This window comes from Cygnus atratus, chromosome 12 (assembly GCF_013377495.2).
Source record: "Cygnus atratus isolate AKBS03 ecotype Queensland, Australia chromosome 12, CAtr_DNAZoo_HiC_assembly, whole genome shotgun sequence".
Classification (NCBI taxonomy): Eukaryota; Metazoa; Chordata; class Aves; order Anseriformes; family Anatidae; genus Cygnus; species Cygnus atratus.
Window position 1 is genome coordinate 2,959,348 of NC_066373.1, and position 22,481 is coordinate 2,981,828.

Sequence of the window (22,481 nt, forward strand, 5' to 3'; positions counted from 1 at the left end):
TGGAGATAAGGTGGCCCCACGCCGTGATTTACACCAAGGAAGCAGAGTTTGAATGAGGCCTGCATGTTCCCTGGCAGGCGAGGCAGGAAAAATCCTGCGGAATAAAACCCTTTCAATCTGTCAGTAATGGTTTGCTTTAGAAAAACATCTAATTATATATAGCTAAAAGCACCATGCTGGTCTGGACCACAAGCCATCGCTCACAGCCTCCAAGCCCGAACACACTGGAACATACCAGGGATTGAGCTAATTTATTTCTGCTTCGGTTAAGCCTGGCTCAAATCCTCCTGGTTTTGCAACCTCCTCCTGGTTGGGCTTCAGCAGAAAAGGTGAGACAAAAAGCTGCAACAACACTTCTGAGTGAGAAGAACCCATCTGGGATGCTTAAAGTCCCTGTTTGGGGCCTGGGGAGGGTCAGGGCTTTGAAAATGGATTAATCACCCCGCCAAGGAGAGCAGACCCCTACCTAAATCAGCAAACACCAAGTGAAGCTGCTTAGGGCCAGCTGAGAGGAGCGCAGTGAATGCAAAAAGGGCAAAGCAGACTCCAAAGTCCATGGCCTTCCTCTCCTAAAACTGCTGGACGCAGGCTGGAGAATAGACCTGCAGCAGGTCCTCTGTTCTGCTGGGAAGGTTTGAGGTTGCAATTACCCCCCTTTGGTGCAGGTTCCTGAGAAACCCGGTCCAGGTGCCACCAGCCCCAGTGAGATCCTGGAGCCATCAGCCAGACACTTTCCCAAATGTGGCTGGTTCTTCCCTCCGTTCCTTGGGCCTGGAGCCAGTTAATGGCTCAAGATCCTTGTCTAGGAAACACATTTCCACCCCGTTGGGTGATTGTTGAGAAATAGGTTTGAGGACAGAAGAGTCTGGATTAGTCTGAGTTATGAAGCCACGTTCAAGGTCACACTGGGAATGTGACATCAAAACCAGGGCTGAATTCTTTCAATATATAAAAAAAAATCCTTCGTTGAGCACAGCAGATGACTTTGGAATTTGAGCACTTCCAACTTTTTTTTCCCCATATATCTTATTACACAATTTCTGCTCCCCTGGAGAACACCAAGTCCTCTTCCTTCTTTTCCAACAAGCCCAGCAGAGGTAACGCTGATAACCTGGCCACAGCTCCCGAGAGTTGCCCTCACTGCTGCAAACGGTCTTAAACCTACCTAAGGAAACTCACTGAAATGAATCAGGTAACAAATAGCAAACATGCAGTTTATGCAACAGCGTACAACTAGGAAATCTTCCCCTTGGCGAAACAATAGGGCCATTGTGCTCCCCATCTGAGCAGTCAGCAAACTCTGCTGGTCCGGGGCTGTAATGAATTAAAGGCTTTTCTGCAGCAGATACAATTGCTGCTCGTTACTAAGAAAAGCACTTTGTCTGGGCATCTGCAGCATGCTAAATGCATACGTTCATGTTCCTAGCATAGTCAAATTTACTAAATAGCTGAGGGAAAGGCGATTAGCAGACGTGAGTGACTCAGCTCCATGCTCATTTCTCCCGTTTCATAGGATTCCCAATAATGTGGTAGCAGGAATGCTTGCAGCTGTAGCGGCTGCTCTGACGGCAGAGCTTCAGAGCCTGGTGGGATGGACACGGGGGCACCGACAGCTTCTGCTGCCTGAGCTCCCCGTATTTGTGCTTGTCGGACTATGTCCTTGGAGGTTTTCCAGGCTCAGTTAAACAAAGCCACGTCTGGCCCAACCTCACATTGGCAATGGACCTGCTGTGAGCAGAGGTTGGTTGGGAGCCCTATGAGGTCTCTCTGGATCCCATGGATCAATGCTGAGGCAGTGGCATTATACAGGTTATAGGTTATACAGGACAGGGTGTCAAGGCGATGGGGCTGACCTTTCTCTCCCTGCCATTGTATTGCCAGATGGCCTTGGGCAAGGCACTGAAACTTTCCTTGGCTATGTTTCCAGCTCTAGGCAGACAGCCTGGTCTGTCTCCGATGTGCTTTTTGGGCTGGGAGGGAAGGGTGGTTAGAGGCTACCAGGCTGCAGGCACCAGGGCTTTTCCAGCAGGGTCCTGAAAGCCACCGAAAAGCTGTAGCTGCTTGGGCACCAGCAGCAGTTAAAGCCAATCTGTTAGCACTCCTGAGGTGTCTGCAGCCGTAATTAGGGCTTATTGTGAAACAAAAGAGATCCAGTCCAGGTGGTGGAAATTAGGAAGTGAAATGGCAAGAACAATTACTAGCACGATGTCATGAATTCCCTCCACCACAGCACTGAAGGACTGCGACAGGGAACATACCAATGGGCCCCGATAATTCAGAGCCTTGGTTTCACTTAGGAAATTCTAACTAAACACACTCAATGCTTGCGTTTTGTCTTTAAATTATAGTGGTGCTTTGAATTGCTGTCAGGGCTCTGCACCACAGGAGTTGATCCTGGGCTCCCATCTTGCCTCTCCCTGGCCTCCAAACCTTAATGGAGATGGGAAAAGGGAGGCGAGAGCTGCGAAGCTGCTTTCTCCTGCATCCCCTTTCCCAGAGCGCACACATACCATGTGTCACGTTGAAACTGGATGCACCTGCTAGAGGAGCTGTGTGGGGGCAGACATTATACGCCAGTTATAAATCCTTAGGCTATCAACAGCCTTCAGTAAACATTTGGACAATCCTTCCTACCTCTCGGTCGTCCAAATATTTGCAACAAGTGGGGCTGCTAGCCGTTTCCTGACATGCTGCGTATCTAAGAATATCCTCGGATCGTAGGTCGGTTCCAGCGCCCCGTGATGGATAGTCTTATTGGTGGAAATAAATGGCTTGGGGAGAAAGAAAAAAAAAATCTATCTGTCTGCCGATAATAAATCCAGGTCAGGATGGAGTGAAAGAGCTTGCAGTCATGTATGGGACTTTTAGAGAGCTTTTAGGATCTGATCCAAAGCACCCAAGGGTTAACAGTGACCAGCCCTGAGCTCAGTTAGTGGATCTACTTCCCTTGGTGACCACTTTGGACCAGGCTCTTGGAGAAATGGCTGGAGATGCTCCCGAAAGCTCTTCCTTCCTGCTGTGTGGAGCGCAGGGTTGGAAATAACCTGAGCCAACTTCGGATGTAAGAGGGGAGCCTGCTCCACCGGCTCTGGCAGCACTTCCTCCAGCGGAGAGCATCTCCCAGGTGAAACGGGGAGGAGAGCACAGCGGTGCACAGGGCTTGCAGGGTGCGTGTGAACCCTCTCATGCAGCTGAGCTGCCAAATAAAAATAAAACTTTTTTTTTTTTTTTTTATTGTGGAGAGAGGAAAGCAGCTCGGACTCCGCTCTAGTAGTCAGTAGGGTTTCCTACACACAAAACCTGTGTTTAAGGCTACTGTGCTAAATAGCAGTGCAAGGAAGCTGGAGCCTTGCAGCACAATAATTTCAGTCTTCCTCTCAATACTCTGCGGGTACTTCTGGCTAAATATACACTGTAATAAACCAGTGGATATTCTGATAGCGTAGGAAAGAAAATGCTTGACCCTCCGCTTAATTGCAGGATAAAACTCTTAGGGTGTAATATGGCTTTTCCACTGCAGCTCCAGTTTGGACCTTTCGTTTTAATCTTCACTCCCCTCTCAATAAAACCACCAAAGCCGCGACAAATGAAAACAACACAACTTATTATCATGGAGCAATTGTGGCAGTGGGTGCCGAAAATGTGTTTTCTGACAGCAACGTGGGGCTGACCCCCATGCTAAGGGCTGGTTCGCCCCCAGTTACCACCAGGTAATGTCCCCCCCGGCAACCCCCGGCTTCTCCAGGATCTCCTCCCTTCCTTTTGGGAAGCCCACAGCTCCGAGCCCTCTGGACAGACTAAACAACATCTGCAAAGTCGCCTCTCTCCCCTCCAGCCCTCCCGGGGGAAGGAGCCGCTCCCAGATGGACAGGAGAAAGCCGGTGTCACCAGGGAGGGCGAGCGAGGCTCCCGAGGGGGGTGCCGGGGAGCAGGGATGTGGCGGAAGCATGAAGCACCTGTTGGGAGGCTATTTAGGGATTAGCCAAGTGCTGACAGACAAATTGGCAAGATTAATAAGAGCAATCAAGGCTGTGTGGGCTCGAGTTGTGAGCTGACATTAATGTGACATCACTTTCATCTGCTTTCGCCTCACACCGCATAGCTGGTCTGCAGCATCATTAGGGCTGCAGGAGAGCGGCACGCTCAGCTGCGGGGTTTGGGGGGGTTGTGCATGTGTTATGGGTACGTGTGTGTATGGGTACGTGTGTGCACGTGTGTGTGTGTGCATCCCTGAGAACACATCTGCACGTGGGTGTGCAGGGGCAGGGGACATCCTTTGGCTGGTCCCCACTCAGGGCGGCGTGCACCGAGGGGCACAGGGGCCAGCGCAGCACCCAGCGCCTTGGGGACCCTGAGCCCCCCACCTTGCTGCCCCCACCCCAGGCACCTCCACAGGGCCTACCTGGCCCTAACAGCTCTGGTGTAATTTTGGTGATGTTTTCTCCAAAGCCATTTGCTGTACTCTTTTATTTATTTATTTTTTTGCCTTGATAAGCCCTCCGCTGCATTGCTAAATGTCGCCAGGGAAAAATTATTCCCCCAACCCAAAAAAAAAAAAAAAAATAAGAAAGAAAGAAAAGCATCATGGAAAAAAAGGTTAATTCCAGGTGCCAGGAGAGAATAAAGGAACCCCCCTGGCTCTGTGCTAAGCCCCATGCTGGGAATCTCCCCTTTCCACCGGGAAATGGTTTGATTCCCCCCCCCAGATATTTTGAGGGAGAAAAAGCTGTTTTGGGGGCTCTCCTCGGCCACTCAAAACAAGGAGAAAAATCTTCCCCCTGAAGCTCTACAGTGAAGCTGCCATTGCATGGGGAAACCTTGGGGCAGGGTTTTCACGTTTTTCCTTGTTTCCTTACATCCCTTCCCTGCTAAAGTTTCACTCGCCCTAAATTTTGTACACGTCCCCCTTCAGAGGGCAACTTGTTTACGCTGCGATTTTCTTTGTACTTCGGTCAATGAGGAATCATAACAGTAGTAAAACATCCGAGTGTACAAATCCTCCAGGTCTGCCTGGCTCTGCCGGAGAGGCTGCTCCGCTGAGAGCTTTTGCCCACAAAAGGAAAGTGTTGAAAAGGAGGAAGATGCCAAAGCTGCGCTCACGTTTGCTCGCCAAGCTCCCGGGGGGGGGGAGGGGGGAAGAAACCCTCTCGCTGGGACCCAGGGTGCATCCCTGCAAACTGGCAAATTATCGACCGGGAGAAGAAAGGCTGTCAAAATCCGATTTTTTTAACTATCGCTAGCAACAGTTCAAGCGCACAAATACAGGCTGGGTAGAAACGGATGAGGGGGGTGCCAGGGATAATTTTGGAGACATCTTTTTCTTAAGAAAACCAGAATCGAATGGACCCCAAAGTTCAGCCTCTGAAATCAAAGTCACTGCTCTCTCCCACCCTAGAAAATGTAAAAAAAAATAAAATTATTTTTATTTTTATGCAATTGATTACTTGGTTACTGCTCACTTTGCACAAAAAAAAAGACTGGAATTATATATATATGTATCATATGTATTGTACAGTATTGTATTGTACTGTATTGTATTGTATTATATTATATTATATTTTTTAATTTATATATTTTTAGCCATTCTAAATGGTAAATTACCGGGGATTTTTTGGAACAGATTCCAGGTTTGTCTGAGCTCCACCCGGCAAGGAAAACCCCCGACAATGCCCCAGCCCGCACAGCCGATGTGCACCCGTTTGCGAGCGGGATGCAGAAACCCCTCTGCGGGCTCAGGGGGGGCTCGGGGAGGACGAGCTGAGCCCCCCCTTCCCCTGCCCGCCTCCAGGAGCCGAGGGCTCGTTTTCGTTGTTTTTACGGCTAATTCTCGGCGAGCTGCTTTGATGCTTCTCCCTGCAGCCCTGCTCCGTCCCCGCCGCGCCGGGAAACACAGCTCCGAAAGCGGAGGGGAAGGGGCAGGGGTGGCACGGGGCTCCCCAAACATCCCAAATGTGTTTCTACTAAAAATGAAGAAAAAAAAAAAAAAAAGAAAAAAAAAAAAAAGAAAAAAAATCATATTTGCTCCCAGAAACTGATTAGGTTTAAAGTACACAGCTTAGACCAATCCGGCAGCAACATCCCGGGCATTCAGTGGTCTGTTTGTAATCTCAGTCTTTTTCATTAACATAAACACTACTTCAACAAAAATATACACGGCCACCTACTAAGCCGGGGAAGTAAACGAGGAGCCGCTCCCGCCGCTCTCGGCGCGGGCACCGGCGGCGCGGAGCGGGCGCTGCGCGGGGCGCGCAACTTGCGCGGAGCGGGGCTGGGGCCGGGGTCCCCTTCGCGTCCCCGCTCCGGGAGGAGATGAGCGAGGCCAAAAAGCACCGAGCAGCCAAAAAAAGCAGCCGAAGCCCCGAGGCCGGGGCTGTTCTGTCCCCCCCCGGGCCAGGGAAACGCCGCCGTGTGCGTGCCCGGCGGGACACCCTTGTCCCTTCCCCTCTTTCCTTCTCCTGTTTTCCATCTCGCTTTCTTTCTTTTTCTCTCTTCCTCTATCCCCTTTTCTCCATTTATTTTTATTTTTTTCTCTCATTTTCTCGTTTTCTTATTCTTTTTTTCTTTTCTTCCTTCTTCCCATTTTCGTTCTTTTACTCTATTTTTTCTTTCTCGTTATTTTTCTTATTTGTTTGTTTTCCTTTTTTCCCCCTCTCTGTTTCCGTTTCTTTCTTTCACCGTCTCTTCTTCTCGTTCTGTTTCTCTTCATTTCCTTGTCTGAATTTCTTTTTCTGTTTTCTTTGTTTATTTTCCTTATTCTCTCTGCTTTCTTTATAGTGGTTGTTATTTCTTTATCTTGCTTTGTTTTCCCTCTCTATATTTTATTTATTTCCTTCTTTCTTTCTTATTTTCTCTTTTCTTTTTCTCTTTCTTTTTCCCTCTATCTTTCTTTTCTTTATCTGTCTTTATCTCTTTCCTTCTTTTTCTCCCTGTATTTCTTTTCTTTCTTTTTCTTTCTTTCTTTCTTTTTCTTTCTTTCTTTCTTTCTTCTTTCTTTCTTTCTTTCTTTCTTTCTTTCTTTCTTTTTCTTTCTTTCTTTCTTTCTTTCTTTTTCTTTCTTTCTTTCTTTTTCTTTCTTTCTTTCTTCTTTCTTTCTTTCTTTCTTTCTTTCTCTCTCTTTCTCTCTCTCTTTCTATCTTTCTTTCTCTCTTTCTCTCTTTTCTTTCTCTTTCTCTCTTTCTCTCTTTCTCTCTTTCTCTCTTTCTCTCTTTCTCTTTCCTTGCCTTTCTGTCTCTCTCTCTTTCATTCCCTTTCTCTTCCTTTCCCTGCCTTGCCCTAGCCCTTTCCATATGTCTCTTTGCCTTTCCCGTCTTTCTCCCTCCTCACCCTGCCTCTCCCCCTCTCCTCTCCCCCAGGACCCTTTCTCTCCCCACCTATGACCAGTTCGGCCCCTGGCCCCCTCCGGCTGCAGCCCGGTTCCCTGCTCCCGGGAAGGGAAAGGGAAGGAAGGGAAGGGAAAGGCAGGGAAAGGCGCTCCCGAGGTGCGAGCGCTAATTCCCCCGCACACCCGCATCTTTGCTCGTCCCCGCGGCTTAGCATCAACGGGGGGCGTTTGGACGCCCCCGCGGGTCGGACCCGCTCCGTCCCCACAAACCAGGGCTCCACGGACGGCAGATTTCGATGCGACTTAAGGGCTCAGCACCGTGCCCCGACGGCCCCGCTGGCTGCTCTCCGCGTCCCACGCGTGGAGGGACAAGGGGGGGCCCGGGGCTGCTCCCGGCCAGGGCACCCGGGGCTCCCCCGGCCCCCACCCACGGGAGCTCCGCGCCCTTCGCTGGGGTGGGAGCAAAAGCCCCGAGCCCGGGGGTCTCCGCCTGGGAGAAGCCCCCGCGGGGCTCTGAGCTTCCCACTTAGGTCGTTTCCAGAGGGGAAACGAATAATCCTGTAAGGAGAATTTCTACATGGTAACTTGGCCCTGCGGCAGCATCTCCCAGCAGGTAGCCCCCCAAAATCACCTGGAGAAAGGCACTGGACGCCTCTATCTGGAAAAGAAAGGCAGAAGCTCCCTCTTTCACCGATTTTACCGGGGTTAGATGAAAAATGCTTTTGCACGTTTTAAGAACTGGAATTTAAGGGAGAGTAAGAGCGCGGAGCTGAGGGTGTTCTGCAAAACGTGCTGCGACGTTTCACGGTTCAGCGAGCGATTTTGAAAACGGGAAAAACAAAACAACGCATGGGTTCGTTGCTCGAATTTTTAGATAGATCTGCGCAGTGGTGTTGGTTTGTTGGTTTTGTTTTTTGATTTTTTTTTCCAGAGATTTCTCCCCCTTTCCTTCCCGACTTTCACACACGTACACCCTCTTCCCCAAAAAAACAGCCGGTGGATGCACCCGTCCCCATTATCAGCCTCATTCTCACAAAAAGCAGCTGCTTTGCTGCAGAAGCCGTGTAACTGCAGGGTATAATCCTCAGTGCTCCGGAAAGCCTTCCCACCTAGGGTCGGGTGCTTCAGGCATTCACTGAGCACCTTTCCCGAGGATGCCAACTGAGCTCGCTGTTCCCCGCAGAATATTTTTGAAAGCCTCCCTCCCAACCCTCAAATAAAAAAAATCGCTGATAATATTTAGCTGGGGGACCAGCCATGTAAAAGGGGTCGTTTTACGACTCGTCCTTCTCTTTTTCTAATGAAGTGGGAAAGGCGATTAACCAATTTTTAGCGTTTTTTAACTCTGCGCTGATAATCGTAAAGCAAAGAAGGGGGCACGAATCTGCAGCACCCCGTAACGTGGCTCCAGAGCACGCTGGTGCATTATAGAGCAGCTGGGGTCCCGCAATTAAGCTATACATCGTTAATTGGGAATTAAATAGTTGAAAGAAGAATACCGGAAAATAGTTTTTTTTTTCCCCAGGAAAGCCCTCCGCACCTCTTGGCAAAGAGTGGCCAAGCGAGCAGGGAGCCGCAATAGTTTCCAGCGGGGTTTTTCCTCCTTGTTTATGAACAACAGTCCCGAAAACACATTCCCCTTTGGGCTCTGGAGCGGGGGGATGAAAACGGGTTGAGGTGCGAGATTTATTATAGGAGCGAGGTTAAAAACCCCTGGCGGTTCCCCCCTCGGACACAGGCTGAAGCCCGACCGCCCTGCAAAGCCCCGCCGGCCTCTGCCTGCCCGGGGCACCTCCGCCCGCCCCCTGCGCCCCCCATGCCCTGGGGATCCTAACCCTAACACTAACACTAACCCTAACCCTAACCCTAAACCTCTCCCTGGCCCGAGGGCGTTGTTGTTCCCCCCGCAGCCCCCAAGGGATGCCCCGACTTTAGTTTTGGCAGGTGGCGGCAGGTCTGGCCGGTCCCCGGGCAGGGCAAGGCAGAACCCCACGGGCAGGGGACAAAGGGACGAAGCCCCTCTGGTACACGGGGGGGCTCCCGGCACGCCGAGCCCCGCCGGTGGCTTTCCCCAAACGACCAGGTCCCCAGGGAGCCCGGCACAGGGCTCGCCTCGCCTTCAGCATCCTTCCCTGGAAGCCGCTCTTCTTGCCGCATCCCCCACGGGGGACCTCCGTGTCCTGCGTGGGTCGCTTTGCCGGATGGCCTAGCGGATCCCTGTACCCCTGTCGCCCCTCTCGTCACGACAGGTGACACGACACCTGGCATACGGCGACAGCCCCGAGCCCTCACCCCTCTCCCCGGGAGGGGGCACCGCCTGATTTACAGGGCTCAGCGTGGGTTTTATTTTCCACCCCGATGCTGGGGACACTTGTCCTGGGGTTGTCACCCCCTGTCCCCCCACAGCCGGGTGATGCTTCCCCAAAAAGCCGTTCTCCCCCCCGAGGACCCCTCCTGCAGCACCGGAGAGGCTGCACGGCCCCGGCACCGTGCGGGTACCCCCCGGGTTTTTTCCTCCCTCGGAGCCCAGTGTCCTCGCTGTCCCCTGGCACCGAGGGACAGCAAAGCCACCCCCCTCCCATACCCCATTTATTTTCCTCCGCTCCCCGTACTGTTTAGGAGGACACGAAGCCGCCTGCTTGGCTGGTTTTTAGGCTGGCATTACATCGTCCCCGTGGCGTTTCGCACCCGTGCAAGAAAAAAATCCCTTTCCCCCTCTATTTTGGCTAGTCCGTTGTGACACCCCATGCAGATGAATTTTGTAGGGAACCCCGAAACGAGTCCGTCGAGGGGGCCGATGGCCCTCGCCTGCCCTGTGCTGGAAGGGGCTGCGGCTCGACGGGCCGTTTCGTCGGGGATTTTACTTTCGGGTCGGGAAGAAAACAACGAATCGAGGTGAATAAGCCTGGAAATAAGGCTGAGGCTTGCGGGGTGGCCGGTCCCAGGGAAGCCCCTCGCCGTCCCCGGTCCGAGGGGACTTCCCCAATTCCACCCGGCCGCGCGTTTCGCTCCGGGACCCGTCGGGGCGGGGGGAACGGAGGCGATTCCCTGCCCCAAAAGAAAGGCTCGGAGGAACGAAATGTTTCGCAGGCATCGACGTCCCCATTTTGCCTCTCACCCGCCGGAGTTTGGGGCTAGAAAAGCTGGAAATGGCTACCCAGGAGCTGCGTTTTGTCTGCTTGCCACACCGCTCTGAGCAGGAGCCGGGAGAAGCGGGATGCCTTCCCGTCGTGGGGGTTGTTCGGATCCTTTTAACCCCCGGCCCCTTTGTATCCGACCCTTGCTCTGGGCTCCCGGGGCTCGGGGCGAGCTGGGGAAGCGTTGACACGGAGGGGGCTGCGGGGGTCCCTGGTTATCTGCCCCCTGGGCGGCTCTCGGCCACAGTGCGGCTGGGTGCCCGGGAAAAGGCTGCGAGGGGGGATAATTCTCAAACGTTTTCTGCTGTAGCCCGTCGTTCAGAGCAGCTCAGTTTCTATCGGGGATGGCTGATGTCCCCACCTCTCCTCCCCAAAGACCCACTCTGAGCCCCCGCCGCACCTCCTGGACCTCCAGTTCAGCTCCAATTGGAGTCACTGGCAGAAAACCCTGCAGGGAAACTGTGTGAGAGAAAGCCCCAACGATAATGCCAGCCCGGATTTACACCTGGCTTTACACTTCGGGCCGCCTTTAGGGCGAACTCTTTTAGCGGGGATGTCCGGGAGCATCACCCGCTGCAGCGAGCCGGGTCCCAGCTCAGCTCGGCTCAGCCCCGCCGGTTGTCTCGGTGCCCTGGTCCTCAGCTCTGAGTCCCAGCCAGCCACAAAGCATCCCTCCGGGAAAGTATTCTAGCTATCCGTCCCTGAGCAGGGATATAAATACCCGGAGATATTTTAAAGATCTCTGTGGGAAGCGATTGTGTCTAAGTGGTAGCGCTCGGAGCTTACTATCGCTGGAACCGACTTGTATCGCGGGGAGTGGGCGCTGCCAGAAAACTAAAAAATCCTGCTCTGAAGAGGGCTGTAAATTCCTGGGCTGCAATATTTCATCGAAGGACGTCACGGAAAATGTGGGCTTTTTTGGGGGGGTGGGGGGGTGGGGGGGCAGGCTGAGGACGGGGCAGAGGGGGGGAAAAGAGAGACAAAGAAGGGGGAGAAAAGTGTGAGGTTTTCCTTTTTTTTTTTCCTTTCTGACCAAAGCCTGAACTTCTGCCCGACACACGGCGGCTGACAGACAGCCCGCACCTCCCCGCAGCCGCCTTAGGCGCTCCGGCAGCTTCGCATTGCACCCGCTCCCGATTTCGGCTTTTTCCTTCCCAAAAACTCCTCCAGGTCCCGGAGGCCGGGCTGAGGGTTCCCGGGATCGGGACACAAGCTGCGTACAAGGACACGCGTGGGGCGAAGTGCTGCCGTGTGCCGGGCCCCCCACCCCGCAGGAACGGCTGGGGAGGGGGCGTTTTGCACCCAGGTGCAGCCAGGAGGGAAGCGGACGAGCGGGGCACTTGGCTCGATTTTAAGGAAAGGGGGGTTTCACCAGGCTGGGGCCCTGCTACCCACTCCGTAGCGGGCCGAATAAACCTGTCTCGCCCCCCCGTGCTGCCAAGCCGCCAGCAGCAGCCCCCGGGGCCGGGGAAAGGCGCTCCGCTGTCTGCGGGCGGCTCCGCAGTGACTCCGCAGTGACTCCGCAGCCGGCCTCCGCTCCCCAGCCCCCTGCCCTGCCTCCGGCCCGGCTCTCGGACGCAGCCCCTCGGCCTTAAATAAACGTTTAGGGATCAATTTGCAGCCGGCTCGGGGCCGGCGGCCACGGGGATGGATGGCTGAAAATGCAGCCGAGGGAAAGGGCCGGTGCCGGGGAAAGCGAGGGCGGGGGGTGGGGGGGGTGGGGGGTCCTCCGGGAGGGGGAAATGCAAAGCAGGGGCAGCGGGGAGGGGGACACGGGCCGGTCACTCCCCTCGCCCTGGGTGGTCCGGGCTCGCAGGAACACCCCGGCCCCTCTCGGAGCAGCACCCAGCCCGCCTCTAACAATACCACCTATATACATTTCCAGCCTCGGATTACACACGGCCTGCTCGCAAAGTTGACTTCACTTAAGCAATTAGCTAGTAAAAATACCTTCGGCGCAGGAAAAGGAAGAAAGCTCGGATTTGTCTATTTTTACACAAAACACGGCCGACTTGCGGCCCGGGGAAGGGATGGGGCCGTTTGGGAAGCGCAGCGGGGGCCGGGACGGGGTTGGGGGGGGGGGGGGGGGCTGGCGGGGCCGTGCCGGCAAAACGGGCCCCAAACGGTGTCGGGATTAGCGCAGGGCTAATTGCTCCTGATGAGCTTTTTTTTTTTTTCTTTCTTTCTTTTTTTTTTTTTTTTTTTTTTGCTCACCCCCCCCCCCCCCCCCCCGGGGCGAGGGCCGGGGGCGGGCCCGATTAAAACCCCCGAAAGAAGAGCAAACAAGAGCAAAAGCGCGTCCCGCTTTGCTGCGGGGCTGGCTCCAGCCCGGCTCTGCGGCTCCGAAAAGGCCGTCCGAGGCAGATCCGGAATCTGAAAGTGCCGCTGGGACCTGCGAGGGGGTTTATAAGCAATAAAGTGTCACCGTCGTCCCCCCCCCCCGGCCGCGTTCCTGCCCCCGTTATCCCCCCAAGCGCTGCCGAGGGTCGTTCAGCCCCCAGGCACAGCACGGCCCGGCTTCTCCTCCCCAGATTTCTCCTTTCCCCAAAGCACGGGCTCGGTTTACCTTATAAAACGCTCCAAATTTTCTGCTATTCCCACTGCGAGGCCTATAAAACCGGGGGCAATATATTTCCATTTTAATGCTTGCTGGCCCTAATAAATACATCGGAAATCAAATCTTCACACTCCGAAAAGATGGGGCGAGGGGGGAAAGGGCGTTTGTGCGGGGAGTGGGGTTGTCTGGAGGGGGGTGGTTTGATTTCCACGGGGAGATTCTTGCTCGGAGATGTTTATTTCCGAGTGGAAACGCTGCCTGCGGCGGTGCTGGGCTTTACGCGAGCTCTTTGTGCCGCTCTTTTTCCGACCTCCATCCCCGGGTGTTTTGGGGGGCGGATGGGGGGAATTCAGTCGCAGAGCTTTGTATAGCAAAGAACCCCCTTTCTGGGAGGCCTGGGGGGCGGCATTCGATGAGGAGCGAAGCTCAGAGTCAGTGCTGTGCCCCCCAGCCCCCCCCCAAACCCCCCCGGGCAGCTGCCGAGCTCCGAGCTCCGGCCGGGAAGGGAGCAGCGGCCACGGCCGGGCCGGGCAGTCGGAGCAGCCTCCTCTCCTCTGCCTGCAGCGAAAAGCTCCAGCAATAGCAGCCCCCCCCCCCTGCCCCCCCAACACGGGCATCTCTTGTCCCCCCACACCCCCCCCCGTCCCCCCCAGGCTCGGGGTTTGCCCCGCACGGCGCTGCGGGCTCGCCCTGCCCGTCTCCATCCCCAGAGCTCCTCGTTTGCCCCGGGAACAGGAGGATTTATTTGGCGGAGAGGGGGCAGACGATGAGAAGGGGAAGGAGAGAGGCTTTTTTTTTTTTTTTTTTAAAGAGAAAAAAAAAAGCCCCTGATGTTAAATCCCTCTTGATTGTATCACAGATGTGACAGGCGCCCTGGAGGCTGCTAACAACTGCCCGCGAATAACGCGAAGGGAGTTTGGAAACCCGATCGGTATCTATCTTTCTTTTAAAAGGTATTAAATTATCACAAAAAAAAAAAAAAAACGTTAAAAGCGAATCTGGAGGACGGGGGTTTGGGGGGATCCCCTCTCTCGCAGCGCAGGCTGCAGCGGGGCAGACCCACAGCCCTGCGGTGCGGCCTGCAAGAGGGGGGGACAGTTTTTTCTTTTTCCTTTTTCCTTTTTTCTTTTTTCTTTTTTTTTTTTTTTCCTTCCTTTTTCTCTTCCTTTCCCCAATCTTGAGAGCGAGAACGCCGCAGCAGCCAGCACATCTGCTCCGCTCCTAGCCAGCAGCCGGCAAAGCCCGGATTCCTGCAGCCGTGTCCCCCACCCTCCCGGCACCCCCCCCCGGAGCGCAGATTTCCACGAGCAAGAAGGTGACAAAGCTTTAAAGGGACTTACCTTGATGAGCGAGTGACAGCTCTCCCGATGGGAAGATGCTCACAGGAGCTATTTTTTTTTTTTTTTTGGAAGGGGTAGGAGGAGAAAAGGGGGGCCGAGGACTATTCCTTCCCATTCTCCTTCCCCCCCCCCACCCCCCCCCCACCCCTCGCACGTGTGTGTGTGCCTGTGGCATCCGACGGAGCTGAGCATCAGGCTCCTGGCATTCAACAGCAAACGTTCAGCACAGATTTATACACAACATCCACCCCCCCCCCAGAAAAAAAAAAAAAAAAAAAAAAAAGAGAGAAAAACAACCCAAAACAACCCAGCCCTAAAGAAACCTCGGAGAGGGCGAGGGGGCCGAAGCCCTTTCCCATCCCGGGACCGGCGGCGGAGGCAGGGAAGGGCATTTCGCGCGGCAGCGGGGACTTTTCGCCGATTTCTTTTTATTAAAGCACCCCCGAGCCCGTGTTTACATTGCGCAGTATAAACATCCTGCCCGGGCCCGCCGAGCTTAAAAGAGCGCACGAAGAGGGGGTTTAAAGTGGGTGAAGCTCCGCGCTGCGCCGAGCCCCCGGGGAGCGGCCGCCGCTTCCCTGCGCCCCCCGCGGAAGTTGCGCGCTGCCCCCGCGGGCCCGGCCTGCCGCGTCCCGGCCCCTTTCCCCGCGACACGCGTGGGGCCCTTCCCACTCCCCCCCGTGGTTTCCAGCAGAGGAGGCTCTTTGGGGGGGGGGGGGGGTGTGATGGTGATGGTGGGAATTTGGGGGGGGGGGGGGAATGGGGCAGGGGCAGGGGGGCTGCAAAGGGGGACCCCCCACGCACGGCCGCGGTCACGAGTGGCAACACCCCCCCCCCCTCCCCCCCCCCCCCCCCCCCCCCCCCCCCCCGCTGTGCAGGCGGGGATGCGGCAGGGGCGGCGCGGAAAGGGCTCTTTAAAAGCTGCCCCCCGGCGGGGAGCAGGCGGCGGAGGGGGGCCGGGACAGGGCCGAGGGGGCCGCCCGGGAGGGCGTGGGGGAGCCGCTCGGGGCGGGGAGATGCTGGGGCGCTCTTACGTCTGTCAAGGAGCGGCAGACGGCCGCGGCGAGAGATAAAAAGTAAAAGGCGAGCGGCGGGGCCGGGGGCAGACTCGGCAGGCACGGCGATGGGAAGCAGCTCCCCGAGGCACCGGCCCAGCTAAACGGGGGGGGGGGCCCGGCGGGACGCGGACGGCGGCGGTGGCAGCCCGGGGGGCAGCGGAGGGGGCGGCTTCTCCCTCCGAGCACCGAGCCCGGCTTCTTTCTTCACCCCCCCCCCCCCCCGCCCCGGCTGCCTCCCCCCCAGCCCTCCGCCTTTCGCTCGCCGGGCTCGGATTTAGGGATAAAGTGGGAGGAGGAGGGAAAAGGGGGGGGGGGGGGCTCGCTGCCATTTGTTTAGCCGCCGAGGGGTGAAGTCTCCCGGTGGAAACAAACCCCGCCGGGAGGAGGAGGAGGAGGAGGAGGAGGAGGAAGGGGGGCACAGGGAAGGGGGGGGGCCGTCGCGGCGAGCCCCCAGCAGCGTGGCCTTTTGGGGGGGTGCGCGGGGGGGGGTGGCGGAGGAGGGCCGGGGCTGGCCGCCGCGGACCTGGCCGTAGATGACTGCAGAAGCGCAGCAGGCTCTGTCCTCTCAGCCCCCTCCTCCTCCGGCGCACAGCAGCTACGGCCCCATGTCCTCCGTGGCCGAGAAGCAGCCGCAGAGCTCGGCCATGGACGCCGCCCCCGGGGCCCCCCCCGGGCCGGCCGGCAGCGCTGCGGGCAGCGGCGGAGCGGCGGGCGGCGGCGGCGGTCCTAAAGCGAAGAAAACGAACGCGGGGATCCGGCGGCCGGAGAAGCCGCCCTATTCCTACATCGCCCTCATCGTCATGGCCATCCAGAGCTCGCCCTCCAAGCGGCTGACCCTGAGCGAGATCTACCAGTTCTTGCAGAGCCGCTTCCCTTTCTTCCGCGGCTCCTACCAGGGCTGGAAAAACTCGGTGCGCCACAACCTCTCGCTCAACGAGTGCTTCATCAAGCTGCCCAAAGGGCTGGGCCGCCCGGGCAAGGGCCACTACTGGACCATCGACCCCGCCAGCGAGTTCATGTTCGAGGAGGGCTCGTTCCGCCGCCGGCCCCGAGGCTTCAGGAGGAAATGCCAGGCGCTGAAACCCATGTACAGCATGATGAACGGGCTCAGCTTCAACCACCTCCCCGACAGCTACAGCTTCCAGGGCTCGGCCGGAGGGCTCTCGTGCCCCCCCAACAGCCTCTCCCTCGAGGGGGGCTTGGGCATGATGAACGGCCACTTGGCCGGCAACGTGGACGGGATGGGGCTGGCCGGCCACTCCGTGCCCCACCTGCCCGCTAACGGCGGGCACTCCTACATGGGCGGCTGCACCGGCTCCTCGGCGGGCGAATACCCGCACCACGACGGCTCCGTGCCGGCCTCCCCGCTGCTCGCCGGCGGCGGCGTGATGGAGCCGCACTCGGTCTACTCCAGCTCGGCCTCGGCTTGGGCTCCCTCCGCTTCGGCCGCCTTGAACACGGGAGCTTCCTACATCAAGCAGCAGCCGCTGTCGCCCTGCAACCCCACGGCCAACCCGCTCTCCTCCAGCCTTTCCACGCACTCCCTCGACCAGTCCTACCTGCACCAGAACAGCCACAACACCGCCGAGCTGCAAGGTGAGGCGCGGACACGCGTGGGGAGAGCCCCGAGCCCGCCGCGACGGCTCGGCCGGGGGCTGCCGGCGGAGCTGGCGGGGGGGGGGGGGGGTGAGGGTCGGGGACCGTTTTTAGGCATCCCCCCGCCCCGGGAGAGGCCGCCGTGCCCTCGCTCCTCGCCTTCTTTCCCGGGGGAACAGCACCACGGTGGTGCTGCCCGGGCGGTTCGTGCCGTCGGGGCTCGCCCCGTCGCTGCTGCGGGGCCGGGAGCCGCCGAGCCCCGGGCTCCGCTCCCCCGGGGGCTGCTCCGCGGCCGGAGCTGCCCCGGGCCTAGGGCTGGTGGACTCGGGCAGGAGCGGGGCTGCGGGAAGGTGAGGCCCGGGATGGGTGCCGGGGGTACCGGGGCTCGGAGCGAATAGGTAGGAGAGGGCAGAGCGGCGGGGACGGGGCAGGGAAGGGGCGAGGGGGGAGGACGAAGGGGTGCCGGCAGCCCCACAGCGACTGGCGGGGAGCTTGGCTCCGGTCTTCAACCTCTATCGAGGCCTTAGGGTTAGGGTTATCGAGGGCTCCGGAGGCTCCCAGCGACGTCGGAGGCAGAAATGGGGGGGATTTCCCCACTTGGGTGCCCGCCACCCGGTTCCTCCCTCCCCCGGCCCCCGCCGCCCCCGCGACCCGCTCCTGCCGGGGCTGTGTTTTCCTCGGGGCTGTGTTTTCCAGGCCCGCCGCCTCCCTCTGGCCTCCGCTCCTCCGCCCATGCGGAAGTCAGAGGCTGGGGCTCCCCGCGCCCCGCAGCCTCGGCCCGGCCTCGGCTTCCCCGCAGCCCCGCTGCTGCTGCCCGGTGGAGGCTTTGCCCTGGCCCGGAGGGGGGGTGTCGTGTTTTCGGCCTCTGCTGGACCACGGAGGCCTGCGGAGGGACGTGGAGGCCGGGGCTGGCCTTCGTGCGGAGGCCCAAAGTCCCCTCGGGGAGGCTGTCGGGGTGCGGGGAGCGGGGCTGGGGGCTGCGCAGCATCCCCGCGCCTTCGGGGGAACGAGAAAAACCCCGCGGCCAGGGTGTAAAACAGCGGCAGCGGGGCAGGAGCGCCGAGGGAAGGGCGGAAAGGCGCTGGAGGGAGGACAGCGAGGCCTGGCCCGGGCACAGAGCCGAGCCGAGCTGGGCCGGGCCATGGCGGGGACAGCGGCCGTCTGCGGGGTCCCGCCGGGCTCCTGCCTCGGTCCCCGCTCCGCCACCGAGCCGGTGGTTATCTGCCGTACACAGCTCGCTTGGAAAGACCTTGAACGAACCCCAAATCGCTGGAAAAAGGAGCAAAAAGCTGCCCGGAGAAGGCGCCGTGGCCAGCCGCGGCGTGAGGGCAGCAGCTCCCAAAAATCTCCCGGGTTCCCAGCGCCGTCCCGGGGTCCGCGGCTCCTCCCGAGCGCACCCCAACACTTCGGGGCCTTTTTACGTCCCCAGGCGGCTGCAGAAGAGGCAGAGAAAATTCCGCCCTCGGCTGCTTTTCGCCCTCGGCCTCTCCGGCCGCTTTCTGGGGCCGGCCCGTCGGGACTGGGCTGAGAGCGGCCGCACTGCCCCGCTCCGCACCCCGCGGGGAGCACCCGGCACCCTCGAGGGCGCAAAAAGTGGGGGGAAATAAAATAAAATAAAATAAAACCAACCCGAAACAAAACCCAAACCATCTCCTTGAAGTCTCCTCGGGCCGGCTAAGGGACTGCCGAGGCCGTGGAGTTTGCCTCGTCGCCACCTGCCCCAATATTGAGGTGTAAAACCCCAAATTCCCAAGCGGGCTCTGCGAGGCGCGGGCGGCGGCTTCTCCGCCGGGCTCAACCTCTTTTACTGACCGTACCCACGACGGCTGACAACTCTTTTTCCCCCTGTCCCGCAGGCATCCCGCGGTATCACTCCCAGTCTCCGAGCATGTGCGACAGAAAGGAATTCGTCTTCTCTTTCAACGCCATGGCCTCCTCCTCCATGCATTCGGCGGGCAGCGGCTCCTATTACCACCAACAAGTGACATACCAGGACATCAAGCCGTGCGTTATGTGATACGGGGCGGAAAAGCCACCTCCCGGGGCCGCCGAGGCCTGACCCGGGCACCGAGCCCCCCCACCCCGGACCCTGGGGGCGCAGGGGGGTCTCTCCGGGCCGGGAGGAAGGACCGGGAGCCCCGGGGACCGCCGTGCGCGGCGGCCGAGCACCGGCCCCGGCCCCAACACGTGTCTTCAATCAGAGACGGTCTCTGCCTTCTTCTGCTTCTCCGCTTGGGTCGGCTTGGGGTGAGAGGAAAAGCAAAAGCAGCCCCCCGAAACACCCACCGCCGCCTCCTCACCCGAAATCCCCGACTGCGAGTTTGGGTTAAGAGTTTGACAAATGAGGTTTTGATTATTTCCTTTAAAAAAAAAAAGAAAGAAAGAAAGAAAGAAAGAAAGAAAGAAAGAAAGAAAGAAAAGAAAGAAAGAAGAAAAAGAATTTGCTAACCACGTTTTCTAAGTCAGTGCATTGAGCGATGCCACCACCTCGGTGGGTAGGGGCAGAGCCGGCTCGGGCCGGGGGCTCCAAGGACCCCCCCGGTGCCCGCGGCTGCTCCGCGCTGCCCCCCCGGTCGCCTCCGGGCTTCCCGGCCCGGCCCTTCGGTCCCGTCTCACTTCGAGCCCCTACTTCCGAGAAATATCTTCTTAGTTTTGTTTCTTTGCCGGCAAACACACAGCGGGCAAAAATCTCTCAGAGGGATTTTTTTTTTTTAACTATATATATAATTTTTTTTTTTGCCTGCATAAAGACTGCAGGATCAGACCCTATGCAGAGAGAATAAGGCACTTTGAAAAGAGACAGCCATGCTCATTCTGTTATTTATTCTACATTTTTTTTGTTGTTGTTGCTAATAATCGAGACACGAATAGTCTCAGTTGATCAGTATTAAAGCGGTGGAGCTCTGTTGGCAATATTTGCCATATAGATTTTTTTTTTTTTAGTTAACCTTTGTAAATTTTAAACCGATTATGGTCTTTGTGTAAAGACAATCTTCCATATGTTTTTATAGAAATATATATATAATGAAGGATTATTCCCCTCCGTCCCCCCTCTTTTTTTTTTTTTTTCCCTTTGTACAGTTCGGTGACACCTATTTTAATTTCTTTCTGCACTGTATAAAATTGTAATTATGTGGTTGGTTTTGGTTTTGTTTTTGTTGGTTTATTTTTTTTTCCTCGCCCTGCCCTTTTGTGTACGTTTCGTCCCTAAGGATAAAAAAAAAAAAAAATCGAACCGAAATAAAACATGTATGTTATTTGTACATGGGCTTCACGATTGTATGAGCAGCAAATAAACGAGCATGCGGTGTAAGACGCGTAATTATATCTGAGGAGTCGGGGGGCTCCGCGGGGCGCGGAGGGGCCGCCCGACCGCGGAAACCTTCGGGTGTTTGGGGCAATAAACCCCGAGAAGAATAAAGAGAGGAGGGAGGCAAATCGGAGGCGATTTTTAATTTTTATATATATATATATATTTTTTTTTTTGCTGCTGTTATCGCCTCGCCCAAGGAGAAAGCGAAACGCGGTGCCCGACAGCAATTTGCTTCTTGCTGGGGGACGTGGCGGGTCGCTGCGGAGCCCCAGCTCTCGGCTCCTTCTTCCTCCTTCTCCTCCTCCTCCTCTTCGTCCTTCTCTTCCTCGGGGCCGGCCGGGACCCCGGCGGCTTCGGGCACCCGCGGAACCCCCGCGGCAGGGGGAGAGCGGCCGCGGGCCGGCTCGGCAAAGCCGCGTCTGCTGGGGCAGCGCCGTGGAGGTGCCCGCAGGCTTTTCCCTCGCCGTGGGAAAAAAAAAATTAAAAGTAATTAAAAAAAAATAAAAATAAGAAATTCAAGCGGGCGAACAGGGGGCTGGAGCGGCTCCCGCGGGGTCACCGCGCTGCGCTCGGCGGAGACAGACCCGCACCCTCCGTGCCTGCGGGACAGCGGGTGGCTGGGGACGGGGATGGGGACAAGGATGGGGACAAGGATGGGGACAGGCTGGTGGCTGCGGAGTGGGGTTTGTTACCCCCTCTCTCAAGGCAGTTCCCCTTTTACGATACCTGGAGGCCAACGCGCCCACATCAGCTCATGCTACGAAGCCAGCCATGGAGTAAAAACAATAAAAAAATGAGATGCATACGACTAAATCTGACTCCTTCGTCGGCTATTTCTCTCTTTTTACAGGCAAATTAGGTTACGGTGCGCTAATTAGCCCAGCTTTATGTAATGAGTTTAATTAAAAGGAAACTCAGCCGGTAACAAACCAACAAAATATCTTTCTAATTGCTCTTCTAATTAAGGCAGGTGGGAAAGGCTTTGTCAGAGCTGGTAGAGGCCTCTCTCCAGGATTTTTTCTTTTTATTATTATTTTTGGGTGTTTATTTTTCAAGGGTAGGTCTGCTTAGGCTGATGGCGAACAATGTGCAACATTTACTGGGGTTCCCCTGTTTTTACGCCTTTCTGGACGGATCCTTCCCTCTGTCCCCTGCACTGTTGACCGTCCCTGCTGGAGGTGAGCCGTGTTGTTACCATCTTTTTAATGTACACGCTGAAGGCTGAGGTTTCGCTCCTGACGCACATATCTGCGCTAGGTGTGGTTGAGATAGAGGCTCAGGGTGAGGAGTTCAGTCTCTGCCAAGTGGTTTTTCCTTCCTTGAAATCTCACTATCACTCCTAAGATTCGTTTCATCCTTCAGATTCACGTTGAACTTGCTCCTCTGCGTGTACTATCGATCCGCTCCCAGCTTGGTGTCTGCAGGGGACGGAAAGGGCAGGCAGACACCTTGCAATCCGCGGGTCCAGCCTGAGCGAAGTTTGATATCTGGTCCCCAACAAAGGTTCGCATGATTCATTTTCCTCCCTCCCATCGGTTCCCCTGCCCCATGCCGCCAAACCTGGAAAAACAGAACCACCGCATACCGTGGACGCCACATACTCCTCAAGCCAGTGAGCGCAGTCTAAACAGGCAGCTCTCCATCTCAGACACCTCCACCAGGGAGGAGAGGATGAAACCCTACGGGCTCCTGCCCCCAGCCCTTGTTCTGCACGAGACAAACCTGCTTTTTCCCTGCATGTGTTGTCCCAGGGGATGGCAAAAAACCTAGCTGCTATCACAACCGGCCCCTTTGTAGCAGCTCTGCGTGTATGTCTGTGTGGTCGGGTGGGCTCTGCTGGGAGGTGAGGAGAAATAAGCTTGTTCAGAAACACTGGTGGAGCCTTGTAAGAGGAGAGGAGAAGTAGGCTTGCTCAGAAATACGGTATTTGCTCACGCAACAGCCTCCCCCTGCCCAGCTCCAAGCTGTGGTCAGCTGATGTGGCTCCGCTGAGCATCGGGGATCCGTTCACTACTCCTCATCACCCGCTGCCCCATCCATAGGTGATAAAACTACCTGGTCTTCTTTGTTTTTGGTGTTTCTACGATAGGAAAGTTTCCCATTGCGGATGCCCTGCGGTGGCCCGTGAGCTTTATGCAGGGCTGTTGTGCTGAAATTTG

The 22,481-nt window shown here is 56.8% G+C and overlaps 1 protein-coding gene across 1 annotated transcript; it reads left to right on the forward strand.

Moving 5' to 3' along the window:
- Positions 1-15,946: 15,946 nt before the first annotated feature.
- Positions 15,947-19,026, forward strand: FOXF1 (forkhead box F1). The gene is made up of 2 exons (XM_035543557.1): positions 15,947-17,009; positions 18,866-19,026. Exons 1-2 carry the CDS (start codon positions 15,947-15,949, stop codon positions 19,024-19,026), a joined length of 1,224 nt encoding a protein of 407 aa, XP_035399450.1.
- Positions 19,027-22,481: the final 3,455 nt, after the last annotated feature.